This window comes from Ictalurus furcatus, chromosome 20 (assembly GCF_023375685.1).
Source record: "Ictalurus furcatus strain D&B chromosome 20, Billie_1.0, whole genome shotgun sequence".
In the NCBI taxonomy this organism is placed as follows: Eukaryota; Metazoa; Chordata; class Actinopteri; order Siluriformes; family Ictaluridae; genus Ictalurus; species Ictalurus furcatus.
This window is the reverse complement of record NC_071274.1, coordinates 17487802-17508390: the sequence shown is the minus strand read 5'-3', so window position 1 is coordinate 17508390 and position 20589 is coordinate 17487802. Positions and strand designations below refer to the sequence as shown.

Sequence of the window (20589 nt, the reverse complement as noted above, 5' to 3'; positions counted from 1 at the left end):
AATACACTCTGAATGGGATGCTGGTCCATTGCAGGGCACCATGCACACATATTCATGCCTAAGTGCAATTTAGTACAGCCAATCCACCTACCGGCATGTTTTTGTGAGGAAACTGGAGAAGCCAGAGGAAACCCAAATGAACATGGAGGAACATGCACCGAAATGCTACCAGCTGTGTCGCCCGGATGGTTCCTTTCCATTCGTAAACTGTACACTGGTTTGAAGGTAATGGTAGGCCGTTGGCATCAAGGTGGACGTCCATGAATTCTTTGGGCAAGGGTGTACTATGGGTTTTGCAATGTTTGTTGTGATCAGACAACAAAATGGTTCTCCAGATAACGTTCTATCTTTCAAAAGATGAAAGAGAAAGAGAAAAGAAAGAAAATCCTTTGTTGTAAAGGTTCTACATAAGAACGGTCACTGAACAGGCATCATCCAAAATTCCAAGATGGAAGACACCTGCCATTTGCTTAGATGTCAAATATGCTGAAACAGTGTACATTAAACAATACATTTACATGTTAATTAGGATTTTATCTTTGCCAGCAGGTCATATCAGTTTATAGTCAGCGTAAATATAGAATTTATATTAAAAAATTTATAGAATATAAGAAACTGAATTCAGAAAATTGCATTTCTTTTTTCTTTATGCTGTTCTTTATCTTGTTTAAACTCCACAGACTTGAAACACTTCACAACCTTTAGCAACTGGTCTTTCATATCCTTCCGGAAAAAAAAGAAGAAGAAGAAGAACAAAACATTCTGTATATAACAGTTCTACTAATGAAGGGGTAAAAGTAATAAATAAACATCTCAAGGGTTTATTCTTCTTGGGCTGTATAATGCATGCTGCTCGTATGCTACCTGGTAGGGTTTTACTGCCGCCTATAGGTGACAATTGGTATGGCATCATAGCTCAAACAATATACACTGGCAAAAAAATGAAGAAAAATTCGTTTCAAACGGTATTTGAACGTTTTAACAATGCATGTCTATGTACAGAGCAATGTTCTGAACAATGCTCTAGGGAAAATGTAAGGATTTCTCAAGTAAAATGTGCAGGCTAAACCACCATCCAAGCCCTTGTGTAAGTAGTTACCTAGAAGCAGCAGTTGTTCTGTGAGAAGAGACATTTTAATTGACAAACTGGTGGGCAGGTGATATCCTTGGTAGTAATGTTTCGTTAGGTAAGGTTGCTTATTTCTTTTAGTGCCACGTCCTCTCTTTTCTATGATCTTCTTGTTTCTCTCATTGTCATTCCATCTAAGCTGCATTACAGTCTATATCCTATGTGTGTTAGCAAACAGGGACAGAACCAGTTTCCTGCCCACAATTCACATATTTTCCTTTACATCAGGAAAAGGAAAAGTACTGCCCTTCAGAAGCTACATAAGATATTTAAAATCTTTAATATATAAGATATTAAGTTTCCCAGACAAAATAATATCAATTTACACCGATCATCCTGTTCAAAAGTTTACACCCTCTGGCACTTAATGTATCATGTTGCCTGTATGTTTGTATCTTTTGTAATAGTTGTGTACGAGTTCCTCAATTGTCCTCATTGTGAAAAGATGGATCTCAACATCATATAGCCGCTGTTGGAAAGGGGTCAAATATACAGAAGATGCTGGAACAGTAAAGAATGTGCAGGACCTGGAGGATTTTTCTGAAGAATAGTGGGCAGTTTAATTGCTCAGGACAAACAAGGGACTCATGAACAGCTACAGTGAGGGAAAGAAGTATTTGATCCCCTGCTGATTTTGTATGTTTGCCCACTGACAAAGAAATGATCAGTCTATAATTTTAATGGTAGGTTTATTTGAACAGTGAGAGACAGAATAACAACAAGAAAATCCAGAAAAACGCATGTCAAAAATGCTATAAATTGATTTGCATTTTAATGAGGGAAATAAGTATTTGACCCCCTCTCAATCAGAAAGATTTCTGGCTCCCAGGTGTCTTTTATACAGGTAATGAGCTGAGATTAGGAGCACACTCTTAAAGGGAGTGCTCCTAATCTCAGTTCGTTACCTGTATAAAAGACACCTGTCCACAGAAGCAATCAATCAATCAGATTCCAAACTCTCCACCATGGCCAAGACCAAAGAGCTCTCCAAGGATGTCAGGGACAAGATTGTAGACCTACACAAGTCTGGAATGGGCTACAAGACCATTGCCAAGCAGCTTGGTGAGAAGGTGACAACAGTTGGTGCGATTATTCACAAATGGAAGAAACACAAAAGAACTGTCAATCTCCCTCGGCCTGGGGCTCCATGCAAGATCTCACCTTGTGGAGATGCAATGATCATGAGAACAGTGAGGAATCAGCCCAGAACTACACGGGAGGATCTTAGTAACAGGGGATCAAATACTTTTTTCCCTCACTGTATCACAAAATATAAAAACAGTCGTTGATCATCCAGGTAACGACACACAGTATTAAGAATCAAGGGTATGTAAACTTTGAATGGGTTCATTTGTGTAAATTCAGTTATTATTGTGTCTTGTGGATTATATGTAAATATCTGTTATGTGAAATAGCTTATTTAGGGCAGCACTAAATAAAAAACAACATGGAATTTTTTATAAAAATATTTTATGATCCCTCATATTTAAAAAAAAAACAAAAAAAAAAACCAACTAATATTTTACAAATTCTGCAAGGGTTATGCAAATTTATGAGCACAACTGTCTATGTAGGGCTGTAATCAAGCCATTGTCAAGTCCAAGTCCAGGGCTATTTTGAGGGGGACACAATGGCTTAGCTGGTAGTATACATATTCTGTGCATGTTCTCTCTGTGCTTTGGGGGCTTCCTCTGGGTACTCCGGGTTCCTTCCTCAGTCCGAAAACATGCATTGTAGACTGATTGGCATTTCCAATCCATAGTGTGTGAATATGTGTGGAATTGTGCCCTGCGATGGGTTGAAAGCCTGTCCAGGGTGTCCACCGACTTGTGTCCCAAGTTCCCTAGGATAGGCTCCAGGCTCCCCCACAACCCTGTGTAGGATAAATGGTATGGAAAATAGATGAATGGCTTTATTTGTGAATTGTGTCTTTCTTAGAAGAAGGAATGACTTCTTACCAAACTTTGTGCATGCAAAAATAAAAGACAAAGCAAACGGCATTTTTACAAACTCTTGGTTGAGACCAGGACCATATTTAGTGAATCCAATACCCAAGACTGAGAGTACAAATGCCAGTAAGTCAGCAACAAGTACAAGTTGACAGAAAACATCTCAAGAAAAGACTTGATTTCTATTGTATGTTATTGTTTTGGGTTTTTTATTTTTTTATTTTTGCTTTTCCATGAATGATGTGTCCAAGAATGCCTGGAAAATGAATAAGTAGGATGGAAACAGTGGTTTTGTGTTTTAGTAAAGAAGCTGAGTGAGCTGAGAAAGGCAGATAAACAAGCACGAGGAAAAGCAAAGTTCATCATCTTTTCCTGCGCCTGGAATTCCTGACAGAGTCCTTCTTTGTTTGGACAGACGTGCTGCGGCCCTGGTGTCACACACACACATCCATCCGCTCAGATTGGGACTACACAGCCAAATGTTAACATGACAAGTTAGAGCGACAGTCCTTTCCTTTAAGAACTACAGATGTACTGTGGTATACTATAAAAATCCTATATTCTATATAAAATATTCTATGTTCTTTATTTGGTATTTTTCATCTGCTACAATATTATTATGAGGTATCCCTCGACTATAGTATTTCAAGACTGTAAATATAATATTGAGGCATTTCCTGAGGGTCAAAACTTTATGGCTCAATATCTTAAATGCATACAATTGTCAGACAGAATCATATTTTAAGGTCACAGATTGTGTAATTACAAAAGAACATGTAGTATTCCTATATAACAGTCGTTTTGCCATACCAGTGCTGATTTACTGTTATAAATAAACAGTACATATACAATTGTTCATCTGTTGTTACTCAAAAGTCTGTATTTTCTTGGAGAATTCATTAGTCACCAAACCAAAAACCAAAATATTTATATGTTCTTTTCAGAAGTCCATGTGAACTTCTCTTTGCTTAAAACACTTATCTCAGACATGCTTTTCCCCCCAAGTAACATAAAGTGCACGCATTGCTGTGTTAATTAGCCTCATGAGGTGCTTTACAGTGATTAATGGACTCTTAATTGTTTCAGTGAATTTTTTCTTTTGATCAGCTAATTTCGAAAATGTCAGATATCAGACTGGTGTGTGTGTGTGTGTGTGTGTGTGTGTGTGTGTGTGTGTAAGAGAGAGAGAGAAAAGCTTGCTAACTCACAACAACACACACTACCACTCACTCGCAAATCAATCAAATGACAGCACAGCTGCAGCAACAATACATCACTGATTAGGAAACATACAACTCTGTCTAAAATGCCGTTAAAGTCAGCCCCAGAAAGACAGTACAGTGTGGCAGATTACCTGAGCACAATGAATGATTTAACACTGAGAATCACACAGACCAAGTACAGACTCATACACAGAGTAATGACTGGGCAAACACACACAATCCTACGGGAGCAGCTTTCATGGGAACCAACCAAATGTCCTTACAAGGTCAAAAATGAAACATATTTCTATCATTATGGGGATATTTAGTCATCATAAAAACTCCCAAATGTATAAGCACATTCACAGTATTCACTAACTATGGGTTCATCTAGTTTTCATAACTGTTGTAGTTGATAAAATTGATTTAAATTATTTTAAAATGTTTGGTCTTTTACAGTTTTACAAACTTTCATAAGCATAACGTCTTCTTCTTATTGAAAGTTTGTGAACCCTTTTCAATATATTTCTGCATAAATATGATCTAAGACATCATCAGATTTTCCCACAAGTCCTAAAAGTAGACAGAGAGAACCCATTTAAACAAACGAGATAAAAATATTATACTTGGTCATTTATTCATTGAGGAAAATGATCCAATATTACATATCTGTGAGTGGTAAAAGTATGTGAACCTTTGAACCTTTCAGTATGTGGTGTGACCCCCTTGTGAAGCAATAACTGCAACTAAACGTTTCCGGTAACTGTTGATCAGTCCTGAACATCGGCTTGAAGGAATTTTAGTCCGTTCCTCAGTACAGAACAGCTTCAGCTCTGGGATGTTGGTGGGTTTCCTCACATGAACTGCTTGCTTCAGATTGATTCAGATTCAGATGTCCACATTTCTATTGGATTAAGGTCAGAACTTTGACTTGGCCGTTCCAAAACATGAACTGTATTCTTCTTTAACCATTCTTTGGTAGAACGACTTGTGTGCTTAGGGTCGTTGTCTTGCTGCATGACCACTTAATCTTTAGATTCAGACCACAGACAGATGTCCTGACATTTTCCTTTAGAATCCACTGGTATAATTCTCAATTCATTGTTTCATCAATGATGGCAAGCCGCCCTGATTGAAATGTATTGAATCGAATTGAACCTAATTGAATTGCCAAGCATCTCTATTATTTATCTATCTATCTATCTATCTATCTATCTATCTATCTATCTATTACCTGTTATTATTGTTGACCTTACTACAAATATCGTTTAATTTTACCATTGTTTGTGAGTAAAGCATCTTGAAATGAATTGAATGTGTGCTGAAATGAATTTATGTTATGAGACCGTCTATAGTGTGCAGTGAAAGACAAGTCCCAGTGTGTGTGAGTGTGTGAGAGACAGTAAGAGTGCGAGTCAGAGAGGTTATGTGTGTGTGTGTGTGTGTGTGTGTGTGTGTGAGCGAGAGAGCAAAAGCAAAAGAGGAAGTGTGTATGAGAAAGTGTGGAATAATGTGTATTAATGTAATTGTGAACTAGGGAAAGTGTGTGGGGCGCGCGCGCGCGTGCGTGTGTGTGTGTGTGTGTGTGTGTGTGAGCGAGAGAGCAAAAGCAAAAGAGGAAGTGTGTATGAGAAAGTGTGGAATAATGTGTATTAATGTAATTGTGAACTAGGGAAAGTGTGTGGCGCGCGCGCGCGCGTGTGTGTGTGGATCCTGACGTCACAAGAGGGCGTGTAGACCCGGGTGCAGTTGTACTGAGGGCAGTAGAAGGTAAGAGGAGGAAAGAGGAGTTTTCCTGCTGTCTTTCCCTCGCTGTTCCGTCTCAACACAGGACCCTAACATCGCTCCTCAGCTCTTCATGTCCACCACGCTCAGACCTTCTCCTCACACACAGCGTTCATGACAACAAGCGAACTTTTTTTCCTTCGGTAGGTGAAGAAGCTCCGTGTTTTCCCGAGAAACACCTTGGGCAGAAATCAGAGCCGTCACAGGTACAAAGGAGCAGAGGATCCGGAAGAACTCGCACTTCGAGTTTACAGTCTTCCCAACGTGGACCTCGTATTTACCTGCTACATTTAACACACTCACACACACACACACTCTGACACACACACACTGACACTCTCACACTGACTTTCAACATGATGGACTTAAAGAAAAGGAAGATCTTTATCCTCGTGGATGTTCTGTGTGTGATTATCGGTAAGTCTAAAGATTACTGATAAGGGCCTCGTCCCAAACCACATAATCAGTATACTAACTAGTATGTCAAAGACACAACATGCCTCTCGTACTACTTTAACACACTAGCATACTGTTTAGTATTGTACTTCAAGGATTCATGCTGTCAGTTTGAGAGGTTACACAAGTAAAACTAGTGAATTTAGCAGCACTTTATCTCACTCTCTTTCTCTGTCCAGCTTTGTTTACAGTCAAAGTAGGCATTTTATAACAAGTTATGAAGCCAACAAGAGTGTTTATGGAAAAGTATTAGTTTCTACTGCAGAAGGTTCTGGAACCTGGTGCTCATTAGGTCTTCTAGATGTAGCATTAGGCTACAGGTTTCCTCAGAGGCACACCATATGTTCTCCAAGTCCTCATGTTCGGGTTTCCTGGACACAATTATTTCAGTTGAAAGTTCTCACTGTACAACCAAGTCCAGATATTTGTCCAGCATTCTTCAACTTCAATTCAAAGCAGTCGAAGTTGGAAAAAAGAGAGAAATGTGGCGGAATAAATGTGCGAGGGATCGAGAAGAACCAAAATTTTCCTTAATGTTTTAGAAAATTGTGGGGGGCCAAAAAGGATCGAGAGATCTGGCAGAGTAAGAAGAGATACAGTTGAGTGCAAAAGTTTGCACAAGTTTACGACAACACGAAGAAGTTAGTGTAATACATTTTCAGCTCGATAGTGCTGAGACAAACACCGCACATCGTAAAAGAGTTCCTCGATGGTAGGTTTGAGATTGGTGATCTTCGATCAGGTAATGTGATGTGATCGCTGCTACCACACTCATCCACCAATAGGAAGACGGCATCGGATAGTGGCAATGACGAAACGTAAACAAAACATGCAAATGGACAGAAGAAATATCCCTATAACCTCAAGCATACTTTGAAGAAGGGTTCTGTTCGTGCAGCCGCATTTTCCGATTCGTGGCGTAAGCAGACGTTAGTAGGTGTTAAATCACAGGTCTATCGTTAGAGGATCTTCGTCACATAGTCTGCAATGGAGACGATGTTATCGCATAGTGTGTTACGGAATTTGTACAAGTCTTAAAAGTCTTTTTGGTTTTCAAACATTTGTACTGCACTATACTTGTAAACCAGTGCATGGTATGAGGAAAGCTTTTAGCTTACTCATTCAGCATACAATACATGCGGACAGGTGTGACTGAATACAATAGACATGTCTATTGAGGAGAGAAAGATAGAAACGTGGTTGCAGTAATCGGGTTAAAGTGCAGTACAGATGTTCTGGACAGATGTAAAGTGGCAGTGTGAATTTATATTACATGGATTCACTGTCCATGTAATTGTATGACACTGAAATAGTTGTATTTCAATACTTACAACATGTTATGAGCATGAGTCTGTACAATGTTTTTTTTTTTTTTTTTTTTGTTCTCTACCTAAACTTATCAGCTCATCTAACCTTTCAGCGGGTTACAGTGGGTGTGCTGGAGCAGAAGAACACGCATTTTATTATACGCTTTGTGTGTGTGTGTTTTTAAATAAGCAATAGCCATGCCAGACATTTCTAATGCTTACTGATCCCCTGATCCAACAGTTAAATGATCAGTTAAAGGTTTAATACAGTGTTTAACTTTTACAGAAGGTTCCATGTAGATCCCATTTAGGACGCTAAGAACCCTTAACTACCCGGAGCACTCTTGAGGAACGTATGAAAAAGTAATAGAAAATAAGCATTTCTTTTATATTGTTCACACTTGTACACATTTATGCCACAGTGCTGTTGAATTCTCGCTTCTGATTGGTTAGAAGGTGTTGAATCATTTTCGCAGGCTTATATTAATGTACTCTATCGAAATTGTCATTGTTTCTATTAGTGGCCCGATATTTGGCATTTTTATGCCGTTCTTATTGGGCCAATATTAGTGACAAGCCAGACTTTTGATGCCATACAGTACATAAGCACATCCTACCTTATTCTGGCTGTAAAACTCCTACCCAGATGTGAAGCAAGCGCCTGACGGACAGTAAAATGACCGGTCATCGTTCGCTTCATGTCTGGGTGGGCGTTTTTTAGCTAAATAGATTTAAAACTGTGTGTAAATGTTAATATGGTGACGTTTTCTGAAAGGAGTCTTTATTTCAATTTTTGGAAGTAGTCTCCAGAATCAGTGCTTTATAGTTTATAGCTGCTGTAACGTAAATGAAAACTAGCTTGTTTAGTGGGCATTCCACATCATTAAATGTAACTATAAACAAAGAGAAATATGACATGTTCTTTAGTTAACAGACAACTTCAATCGCTGGCAGATCATTATAATATAAAAGGAATAAAGTACTTCAGTATGCACCGTTTTTAGAAAATAAGCAACTTTGCTACCCGTCTCTCCACCCTGTTGTTGATTATTTTTCCAATAATTATCGTGTTTTATTCCTTACGTAAGGCTATAAATGAATCTTTGAGTCAAAATAGGCTTGGTTTTGTATAAATCAACTGAAGAATCTAAAAATTGTGGTCATTTAAAATTTAAAATACAATTCATTGTGCAGCCCAACAGAGAAGACCACATTTTTGTGTCAACTGAAACAGATAGTAAAGCTTTACAGCATTAAGATTCTCAAGCTGGTATTTAGTACGTGGATCCAAGTGATTGCAGATCGCACATTCAGCATGTTTGTGCATATGAGTTCAGACCACTCTAAAACAGCCCACAAGTGCATCGTATTCAGATCTCTAGACATGGTTGTTTGTGGTTTATTTTGTGGTCCTCTTGAATTCGTGTCTCGAGGCCCCAGTCTGATTTATACTTGTCTTATATTGGTTACATATACAGTAGAGCAGGGGTTCCCAAACTTTCCCCCAAATGGCATTAACATCTGACTGAGGCCCCCCTTTTGCAAGATGTCTTTAAAACACATTAAAAATACAGACTTCCGAATATATCCCCCTTTTTATTAATAATTGCATCTTTACATTACATTAGGAATTGATTGTATAACATATATACATATATAACATGTTATAGTAATGCATAAAAATATATATATATGTGTGTGTGTGTGTGTGTGTGTGTATGTATGTGTGTGTGTGTATATATATATATATATATATATATATATATATATATATATATATATGTATATATATATATATATATATATATATATATATATATATATATGTATATATATATGTATGTATGTATGTGTGTATATATATATATACACACATACATATATATATATATATATATATATATATATATATATATATATATATATATATATATATATATATATATATATATATATATATATATAAATATAAAATCATGTATTTATTTATTTTTCACATAAAAATGTTGTGGCCCCCACTTTGAAAACCACTACAATAGAGCACAGTGAAATGGTTTTCTTCGCATACCCAGCCTGTCAGCCATGATACGGCACCCCTGGAGCAGAGAGGGTTAAGGGCCTTGCTCAAGGGCCCAACAGTGGCAGCTTGGCAGTGCTGTGGCTTGAACCCTCAGTAACCAGTATCCCAGAGCCTTAACCGCTAAGCCACCATTGGTTATGGTTGAAGAACTTGTACAAAGCTACTATAGATAGCTGTAGTTGTCTGTCAGTCTTACACAACTGAGTTATAAAGAAGTTGTGGTGTGAACAACGAGTGAGGTAAGAAGTCCTCAATGGTAAAATATCCAAAAAGAGAACCAAGTGCCAGAATGTACCGGAAGCAGCATCAGCAGCAACATTAGGTCTAAGATCTGGAAAGTATTTCATGAATGAGTTATCCGCCTTATGTTCTGTCGTGTTTCACTGACTTATTTGTCCCTGACACGCAGACATCAAAATAAACAGGTTAACTGGCAGCAGGTCAGTAACATGATTGGGTATAAAAAGAGTATCTTGGGGAGGCAGAGTCTTTCAGAAGTAAAGATGGGCAGAGGTTCACCAATCTGCGAAAAACTTAAGTAGTTAAGTAGTTAATTTCCTTACTCGTAGTCATATCGTGAGATCTAAACCATTTTCTTGAGGCATGTGTCTGTGGTATTGTACACATTACAAGAGCTGAAAAGAATCTTAGATGTTATCTTTGCATGCCCATGTGGACCCCTATAAATGTTTGAGTGCAAACGTAGGGGCACTGGGCTCAGTGCCCAAGAACCCCAGTCAAATCAGTCTGTTATTACCCCAGTGTTGGAACATGATTTGCCCCAGATTGTTCACACTCAAAACATGGAATGCTGAAATAGTATTTTGCCATGAAAATCCAGTTACACGGTATGTAGTTCCAACATCAGATATGCCGCAGACTGGCTATGGAACATCTGATTGGCTATCTTTTGTGCACCTTTCTGGCTACAAGCTTCTGAATCTTGATTTCCACAGTTTGCGTCATTAAAAGTATTTGAGAGCGTTCTTTGAAGCATTTAGTGGTGGGTAAATGTGACATCTTTGCCTGTTTGCTGACATGTGATTGGTCTTTTTCTATGAAAATAGGCAGGTCTTGTGCCGTATACCAAACCTCACATACAGTGTATTTGATGATTTACATTTCAAACATCTGATCATCCAGCAAACGTGCAGTCATCTGCATCTTCTCATTACTTTGCTGTTGATTCTCACATAAATCGTGTCCTTTGCCATTTATCTTTTCTGAATCGCTCCAGTTTCCAGAAACCTTCTACTCTTCTGTTTTGCTGACCTGGTAATCAATCCGTTTCTCTTCACACATGAGCTTCCTGGGAATTGTACTAGTCTTGTCCCGGAGATAATTGGTGCATCAATTTGTCCTAGCATTTCTCCTCCGGTTCTGTTTACAATGAGCCTCTTTCTGATTGATTAATGTTATTAATCCCTTATAAAAGTTAATGGACTTCATTCATCAAGCTGGATCTGAACGAATAGATTTGTAACTCATTCACGGGACCATTTATACAAATTGATACCAATGTTCATGAAAATCCAGTTTGTTTGGAAATATTTTCCTAGCCTAGGAGAGTGTACCTTTTACAATGTACCTTTTACATTGACACTCACTAATGACTATAATTAGGCTTCAGATCATATAACTGGTGATTAGGTGATGCATTTTCTTTTTATACAAGTTGAATTGTCAAGTTTAAATCGCTTTTGTGTTTTTTTTGAAAAGCAGTTGTTTCATATTAATGACGTGAAAGAAAGCAATCCAGAACAAAGCCATAAATTATGACAAATATGACTAGCCGTTCAATTAGGACAAAAGAATTGGCACCCTATAAAAGGAGTTAGTTAGTCTGTGCCGTGATTGGCATGATCAACATGTGTGAGTGAGTACGAAGAAAATCTTATGTAAATCTGATGGAATTTTTTTAGTGCAGTTTGCCCAACTAAAACATTTATACACAAATTGACTACATTGATGAATGAGTCCTAACGTGAAACTGCCTCAGATATGTGGATGGTATTTAATAATAATAATAATAATAATAATAATAATAAAAAGTTAATGTCAAACTCATGTACCAGAATCTTGTTCTGTAATAGACACGTGTTTGCTTTCTTCTAAGGCTTGTCAGCATTCTGCGGTTGTATAATAAGTGACGTAACAGAATATAAATGATAGCCCAGTCTATGTGATGATGCCCATCTCTGACAAGTCGCTACATTTTGTTGTAGTTGGAGTTCACATACACTATGTATGTGCACCACATATAGCATATATTTATCCATGTCTAGGGTTTCTGTACGCTCCTACACCTGTGTGTGTGTAGTGTGTGTGTGTGTTTCACAAAACAAATAAACCAGGTAGGCTTGTTAAGACTTGCACAGGGGATTGTGTGATTTTTAGTTTCGTTCTACCTCCTCATTCGATTTTCCACTGTTTTGAACCATTTTTGTTTGTGGATGGGCTTCACCACATGCCTAAATCAACACACATTCAGTCGAGCCAAAACCGTTCGTGTGTGTTCACTGGAGAAGGTCTTTGAGGAAATTTGTGTGTACCTGTCTGCTCAGACGCAGCCAAATATTTGTGGATGTGTCTGGTTTATTAGTTTGGTTTGTGCGGTATGGGCCAGAGCTACAGAGCTATTACAGCAGCATGTAATAAACATTTGTACAGATTGTGGTGTTGTGGGAATCAGGGGTGTAAGTGCTCTGAATCTTAATTTATATATTTATTTTATTTTATTTTGGGTTGGTGGGTGGGAGGTAATTTTAATCTTGCATCTTAGATGGTTACAATTTCAGAAATACCAGCATGTATTAGACCGGGTGCGTTGGAAAGGAAATGGAAATAAATATGTACTGATTGACCTCAAGAGTGACTTTAGTGCTTTTTGTTTGTTTAAACTGGCAAATCCATCATGGCGGCCAGTTGGAATGAACTTCAGAACTCCGAATGTTATTCAGAGGTTAACTTTTAAAAATATCGCCACATAAATGAAAATAAAACTTAAACCGACACATTCTTATCTCTACAATATGTTTGATCTAATATTATTCATGGTGCAGCCAACCCGATAAATTCAATTAAAGACGCATCTAAAAAGACGATATGTACGTCTTAAACATATCAATAAGCTTGTGGATGCTTTCGTTGAATGTGTGAATGGCTCTCTTCCCACAGCGATTTCTTGAGATTTTATTTTGTATCATGGTAAATGGTGCTTTTTACAGAATTTTATTTTCCATGCAGTTATCCTTTATTTCTAGACATATCTCCCTTCTTATTTCATTTCATTTACAGCTGCTTTAATGTAAGTGATAACAGAAACTAACTTGTCTTGTGGACCTTCCACAACCTATAAGCGGACAAAAATTATGACAGTGTTTTTTTTAATGAATAAAAACGAATAGTTAATTGTAAATTGCTGCGGTATAAGAGGACTAACGCAAATCTTATTATAAGAAATGGTTCAAGTTTCAGAGTGGCTTGACTTGACATCAGGCTGCATCACATCACCCTGTTGTCGATTATTTTTCCCATTACAGGATGTCCCGTAGTGTTTTTTTCCTTACCGAGTCTTGGCGATTCACTCATAAGTAACCATATTGGACAGCCTACTGTGTGTTTAATCTATCTTCCATGCAAAGATCCTTTATTTCTAGACACTTCTCCCTTCCTTTTCCTCATTTTTAAAAATCATCACAGGATAAATAGTCATCAAGTCATTGTTCTCTTTCGCGGTAATATTTACGCTTTAATTTTTGGTCCACAGAGTTTATGGACTTTTTTCCTGTTTTTCACATATTTTCCTCCATTCTGATGTTTGATGTGAATATTAACTGAAGCACTTGTCATGTATCTGCATGATTTTATGCATCGTGCTGCTGCCACATGATTGGCTGATTAGATTACTGCATAAGTGAGCAGGTGTACAGGTGTTTGGAATAAAGTGACCGGTGAGTATATACACACAGTGCTAACCTGGGAGATAAGGTTCTGTGAGCAGAAGGTTGTCATGTAGTTCAAATGAGGTAGTAAATTAACCGAGTCCACCGTTATGGCCAAGTTACCCTACTAAAGATTTATACATTTCAAATCACTACACGTAGGGTTGGGAGATATGACAGTGACTACGTTTACATGGACAGCAGTAATCTAATTACTGACCTTATTCTGAATTAAGGTGTTTACATGAGTTGCTTTTAGAATACTCCTTTCATGTTCCCTTTTCACATGTTATAGAACATAGTTCGATTAACGGCACACGTCACCGCGCCACGCCGTCCGACGTTCCCTCCAGAATTTCACGTATCGACATACAGTTGGTCTTCGTTATGGTACCGTATACAGTTTCGGGTGTTTTATTTTTAATGTTTACGAAGGTTCAAGTGCAGTTAATTATTTGTCATGCTATACGTGCAAATAGACGACTGCTTGAAGCCGTGGGCTGCGTCCCAAACCGCGTACTTACCTAGTATATAGTATAGAAATACATGTTTTTCCCCTCCTATATAGTAGGTAAGTACGTGGTTTCGAACGTAGCTGTGCTCTCTTGTTTGGATTAAGGTAATAAAAAATTGCTGTTTACATGGTAGTTTCTTAATCAGAGTATTGTCTTAATCGGGTTAATATTGGATTATTCTTGTCCATGTAAACGTACTGAGTGTAATATCAGTAGCATGATAAGCTGTGACACAATATACTTTTCTCATGGTGATCTCTTTTTAATACATTTGACAGATTTTATGTTTAAATAATGAAAAATTTGTAGATTCCTTTTCAGAACTACATATTTTTAATAAATTTTTTTCTAAATAATTTTTTTTCATAAAGATATTTTAATATAATAATAATAATAATAATAATAATTTTTGTAGACATTACAAAAATAATCATCAAATGCTAAAAAAAAAATCAATACTATGTTTCTGGCAATTTGTTTTCAAACCTGTATATAGTTATGCATATGGTGTATCATTTAAAAAATATCGTTAGGATATTTTACACATATGTTTGACATTTGTTTCTAAGACAAGTAAAATAGTGACGTTAATGGCCATGTACAATTTCAAAATTTTAATAAGTACAATTAACATTTTTTAAAATTAAATTAAATTGTTAAATGTATTGTTGATATGTTATATGGGGGGGGGCCTTAACAAAACTAGTGATATAAAACTCTGGGCTAGTGATCAGAAGGTCGGGGGTTGAAGCCACAGAACTGCCAAGCTGCCACTGTTGGGCCCTTGAGCAAGGCCTTTAACTCTCTCTGCTCCAGGGGTGCTGTATCATGGCTGATGCTGCGCTCTCACCCCAACTTCCTAACAAGCTGTGATATGCGAATATGTGATATGCATATGTGACTAATAAAGTCGCTTCTTCCTCTTCTTCTTCTTAATTCTCCTTCAAAGTAAATTAATAGAGAGGCATGATTAATTCCATTCAATTCAGTTGTATTTTGGGCTCAGGTGGTAGAGTGGGTTGTCCACTAATCGTAGGATTGGCAGTTTGAATCCCGGCCCACGTGACTCTACATGCCAAAGTGTCCTTGGGCAAGACACTGAACCCCGAGTTGCTCCAGATGGCAAGTTAGCGCCTTGCATGGCTACCATTGGTGTGTGTGAATGGGTGAATGAGACACAGTGTAAAGCGCTTTGGATAAAAGCGCTATATAAGTGTGCCATTTACCATTTGTGTAGAGCTTTTTAACAATAGACATTGTCACAAAGCAGAGGCCTGTTTCTGATGGGCTAAAACAGCAGCTCTGTAGCCTCAGATTTCCCCATTCTGATGTTTGATGTGAGCGTTAACTGAAGCTCTTGACCTGTATCTGTATGGTTTTATTCATTGTCCTGCTGCCACCTGATTGGCTGACCAGATAATTGCACGAACGAGCAGGTGCACAGCCGTTTCTATTAAAGTGATCAAAGAAGACTAAAAAAGTTTTTTTTTTTTTTTAATTCAAAGCATTAATGATGTTCATCATTTGGAAACAACAGGGAATGAACAAAGTGTGTGTGTGTGTGTGTGTGTGTGTGTGTGTGTGTGTGTGTGTGTTACTATTTAAATGCAGTATTTAGTTCTAATCTAATTAGGGGAGAAAAGTGGAGTGCAAGCAGGAATTTAATTAACAGATTGTGTAAAATAGTTTTGTTTTGTTTTGGTTTTGTTGTGCGCACAAACTTTTGGACCCTACTGTGTGTGTGGTTTGAGGCTGTGACTGTTGGTCCCCTGTGCCACGGTGTAATCCACTAATCAGCTGTACACTAAGGGCTGAGATGGAGAGATGGGGCGGTAAACACGGGAACTAATAGACAAAAGGGGAAAATAAAATGTGAAGTCAAGTCAATTTTTATTTGTAAAGCACGTTTAAAGACAACAGTAGGTGATCCAAAGCGCTGTAGAAAACATCGTATAATATCACATTAAATATCATCATAAGACAAAGAATAAAAATACGTTTTAAGAGAAGATTTATAAAATAGCTAAAGATGGAGCGGAAAGGGCGACCGTTCTAGAGTTGGGGACCAACCACAGGAAAGGCTCGATCACCCTTTGTCTCAGTACGACATCGGGGGACAGATAGAAGAAGTTGATTACAGGATCTTGGCGTTCTGGTAGGAGAGAGGGAGTGAAGAAGGTCAGTAACGTACTGCGGAGCAAGACCAGAAAGAGCTTCTTATACATGAATAAGAATTTCAACATCAATTCTAAACCTGACAGCAAGCCAAGGAAGAGATGCCAAAACAGGGGAAATATGATCCCTCTTTTTAGTCCCTGTTAAACATCTAACTGCTGCATTTCCTGGTGAAGGGAAATATGATCCAGGCATGGACAGAGATAGAAGAGTAGAAGGGTGAAAAGGGTGATTATGAGATTTAAAAAAAAACAAATAAAAAAAAAAACAGATTGAATTTGAAATGAGAGAGAAACTGAGAACAGCCCTCTGGAATAGACACATTACACACACACACACACACACACACACACACACACACACACACAGAGTAAGACAAAAAAAAGGCAGTTTTATACATCTTAGTCAGCTTTTTGTTTCTTTCTTTCTCTCTCTCTCTCTCTCTCTCTCTCTGTCTCTCTCTCTCTCACACACACAACACAAAAAGGCCATTTTATTTCTCTTTAGTCAGCTCTCTCTCTCTCTCTCTCTCTCTCTCTCTCTCTCTCTCTCTCACCCATCCCCACACACACTCACACACACAAACATACAGTAAATCTAAAAAGGCTATTCTATCTACATTTAGTTAGATTTTTATCTGTCTCTTACTCTCTCTCACTCACTCACTCACACACACAGACTAACACAAAAAATTATTTTATCCATCTTTAGTCAGCTTTTTGTTCACCTCTCTCTCACACACACACGGGAAATCTAAAAAGGCTATTCTTTCTACATTTAGTCAACTTTTTATGTCTCTTTCTTACACACACATACACACACACCCACACACACAAAATGATTTTATCTGTCAGCTTTTTGTTCCTCTCTCTCTCTCTCTCTCTCTCACACACACACTCATTCACAAACACACAAAAAAATTATTTTATTCATCTTTAGTCAGCTTTTTGTTCACTTCTCTCTCTCTCACACACACACGGTAAATCTAAAAAGGCTATTCTATCTATATTTAGTCAGCTTTTTATCTGTCTTTTTCTTATGCACACACACATACACACACACACCATGCACACAAAAAGGATTTTATCTGTCAGCTTTTTGTTCCCCTCTCTCTCTCACACACACACACGAACACACACACACAAACACAAAAAAAAATTTAATCAATCTTTAGTCAGCTTTTTGTCCCCCACCCCTCTCTGTAACACACACACACGTTCAAGCTCTCTCACACACAGTAAGACAAAAGGGACATTTTATTTATCTTTAGTCAGCTTTTTGTTTTTTGCTCTCAAAGGCATATGCATATCCTAAGACAGAAATGCCAAATTTATCAATCTTTCATCAGCCCCTCTCTCTCTTGCGCTCTCTCTCTCTCTCTCTTGCGCGCGCTCTCTCTCTCTCTCTCTCTCTCTCTCTCTGTCCCCCCCTCCCTCCCACTCTCTCTCTCTCCCCCCTCCCTCCCACTCTCTCTCTCTCTCTCTCTCTCTCTCTCACTCTCTCTCTCTCTCTCTCTCGCTGTTCAACTCAGAACCATATTTATGACCTATCTGGCGTTGTGTGCTGCTCCATCATCCAGCCGAGCTCGTTCTCACCCTTAATTCATCCTCAGTCTGACAACACCGTTTCCTCCTTAAAGAATAACAGACACAAATGTCTTCCATTTAACCCCCGAGGCAGATCATCCATCGGAATGTGAGGACGGTCATCAGAGAGCTTTTACTAATCACAGCAGTTTCTTCTATTGCTCAGCATTTTGGAGGAAGTGTTTTGCACCACAGACTCGGGTCAATAGCAGGTTAACACAAGTCACACATGCAGAAAGCAGACGTTACAGCTGCGTCGTTCTGACCTGCAATTGAAATAATAATAATTACAACAAAGAGAAAAATCAATCAGGAAATATATATTTAAAAAATGATAATGTAATTTTAACGAAATAAAAATCAATAGACAACAAGAAGAAAGGAATCCAATGCAAAAAAAAGTTTTTTCACTGTTATACATTATAAAAATAGCAATTTTTTTTATTAACTGAAAAATTGGGAAATAGTGTTTTAAATCATAACATTTCAAGAATAAATTACAGTAGGGCTGCAACTAACTATTATTTTCATGATCGATTAATTGTCCAATTATTTTACTGATTAATCGATTATTCGGCTGGAGAAAGAAAATTCACTTTCGATATCATTTTTGTTTATTTAAAATAAAATCCACAAACTGAGTGTTACAAATATAAACTTATAGACTATAACTTTGTATACATATATATGTACACTTTAGGGATGTCACGATACCAAAAATCTAGTAGTCAGTACCAATACCACCAAAAGTACACGATACTCGATTGCAAAGTCGATACCACAGTGTGGTTTAAAATAAATAAATAATAATATATATATTTTTAATAAAATTAAAAACCCCTGGAGGACATCCTCCTCTGGCTGATACTGGCAAAGAGAGAGAGAGAGAGAGATATTTTAGTTATCAAACACTGTCTGACAATGACTAATAACAAGTGCTAAGGTGCACTCCTAAAAAGATTTATTCTGTAACTGGAGGGCATGGTGTTGATAATCTAACCGTACACACACACCTTATACTCTGAATGCAAGCATTAGTTTAAATTCGCTGATATGGTGGCAGGCCAAAAGATTTATTAAAAGCATGAACAGTTGAATAATTATTAGTGACATTAGGCTGCATTTAGCTGACAGGACACGGGCTGAATGGCGATGCATGGTGGCCCATTAGGATGTAGTTTATAACATTGCAATGCGTTAGCGTCATTAACAAATAACTGGCTATCGCTAACATTACATGGAGCATAACATTAGCTGGTTTCACGGCCACAATGCCAGCTGCCTCAAACAAACATAAAATAGGACTGTCTTTCAGTGCTTCGCCAAATTCCAGGTGTTTCCTCGCTTTGTTTGAAATGAACGGTAGCATCGGTTGCACCGGAACGATGGCATCGGTTAAGCTAAGCTAATCTTCTATAGTTTTTCCCGTGTGCTTGTAGGCGTTCTTGTTCACCACTTGTGGACCGACTAAAACGCTTGTGCCTATTTGCTGCCCCCTTCAGTTCCGGAAGAATTGCAACTCCGGTACATTCATTAGAAACGGTACCAACGGTACTGCAGAAAAACAAGTACCGTCACGCTTTAAGAATGTTGGTGCCGACTTGGTACCGAAGTATCGGTTCTCGTGACATCCCTAGTACACATATACAAACATGTAAGTTTATATTATATTATATATGCTCATTATTTTTTATGGATGCACAAAAAACACTGATAATTAAACTATAGTCATAAATTAATGATAATAATAATAATAATAAAAGCTTTCACTGTTTGTTACTCACTGCCTGTAGGCATATTGTTTTACTTATCTTTACTTTGATCGTAGTGTTTTAATTAGACATTACAGATCTTACTTGCGCTACACTGTTTTTCACCGCTCTACAATGCATCCTCGTTACTAATAGATAACTTACAGATCTCTCCCGTTTTAATAAATGACAGAATTGACACTGCAAGCACACAAATACAGCATATAATGACAATAAACGTGAATTAAACCTTTTAAGCAACTCGCACCAGTTTCCCCAAGCCCTTGCACAATGGAGCATTTTGGATATAAACATAAGTTCGTGCTCGTGCATCACTGTCGTGCTTCTGTACTACACAAGCTCCGCTTTGTAAAGTTTGCAGGTTACAGTCTTCTACAATATACTTAATATAAAATGCTCATGCACCGTCTACTGGGAAACGGCTTATATTTCCGGTTAGCAAAAAAACCCTGCTAGTGTTCCATTTGAGATAATATTACCCTTGTAAAATTCATACACGAGATGGTAGAGTACGTAATGCATAGTGTAAGTGTATAGTATGCCATTTGGGACACAATTTTGGCCTGTATTCTCTTATGCGTGTTTTCGGGACCGAGGTAATGTGCCCCGTGACACAACGATTCATTGACAGCGATTTTCATAATCAATTTTTATCGATTTTTATCTGTTAGTTGTTGCAGCTCTAAATT

General features: G+C 37.8%; 1 protein-coding gene across 1 annotated transcript in view; it reads left to right on the top strand.

Moving 5' to 3' along the window:
* Positions 1-5528: 5528 nt before the first annotated feature.
* Positions 5529-20589, top strand: part of plpp2a (phospholipid phosphatase 2a) — a 39652-nt gene continuing 24591 nt past the window's right edge. The window contains exon 1 of the mRNA XM_053651304.1: positions 5529-6482. Within this exon, the coding sequence (XP_053507279.1) occupies positions 6422-6482 (61 nt within the window). The 5' untranslated portion in view covers positions 5529-6421. The remainder of the gene's footprint in view (positions 6483-20589) is intronic.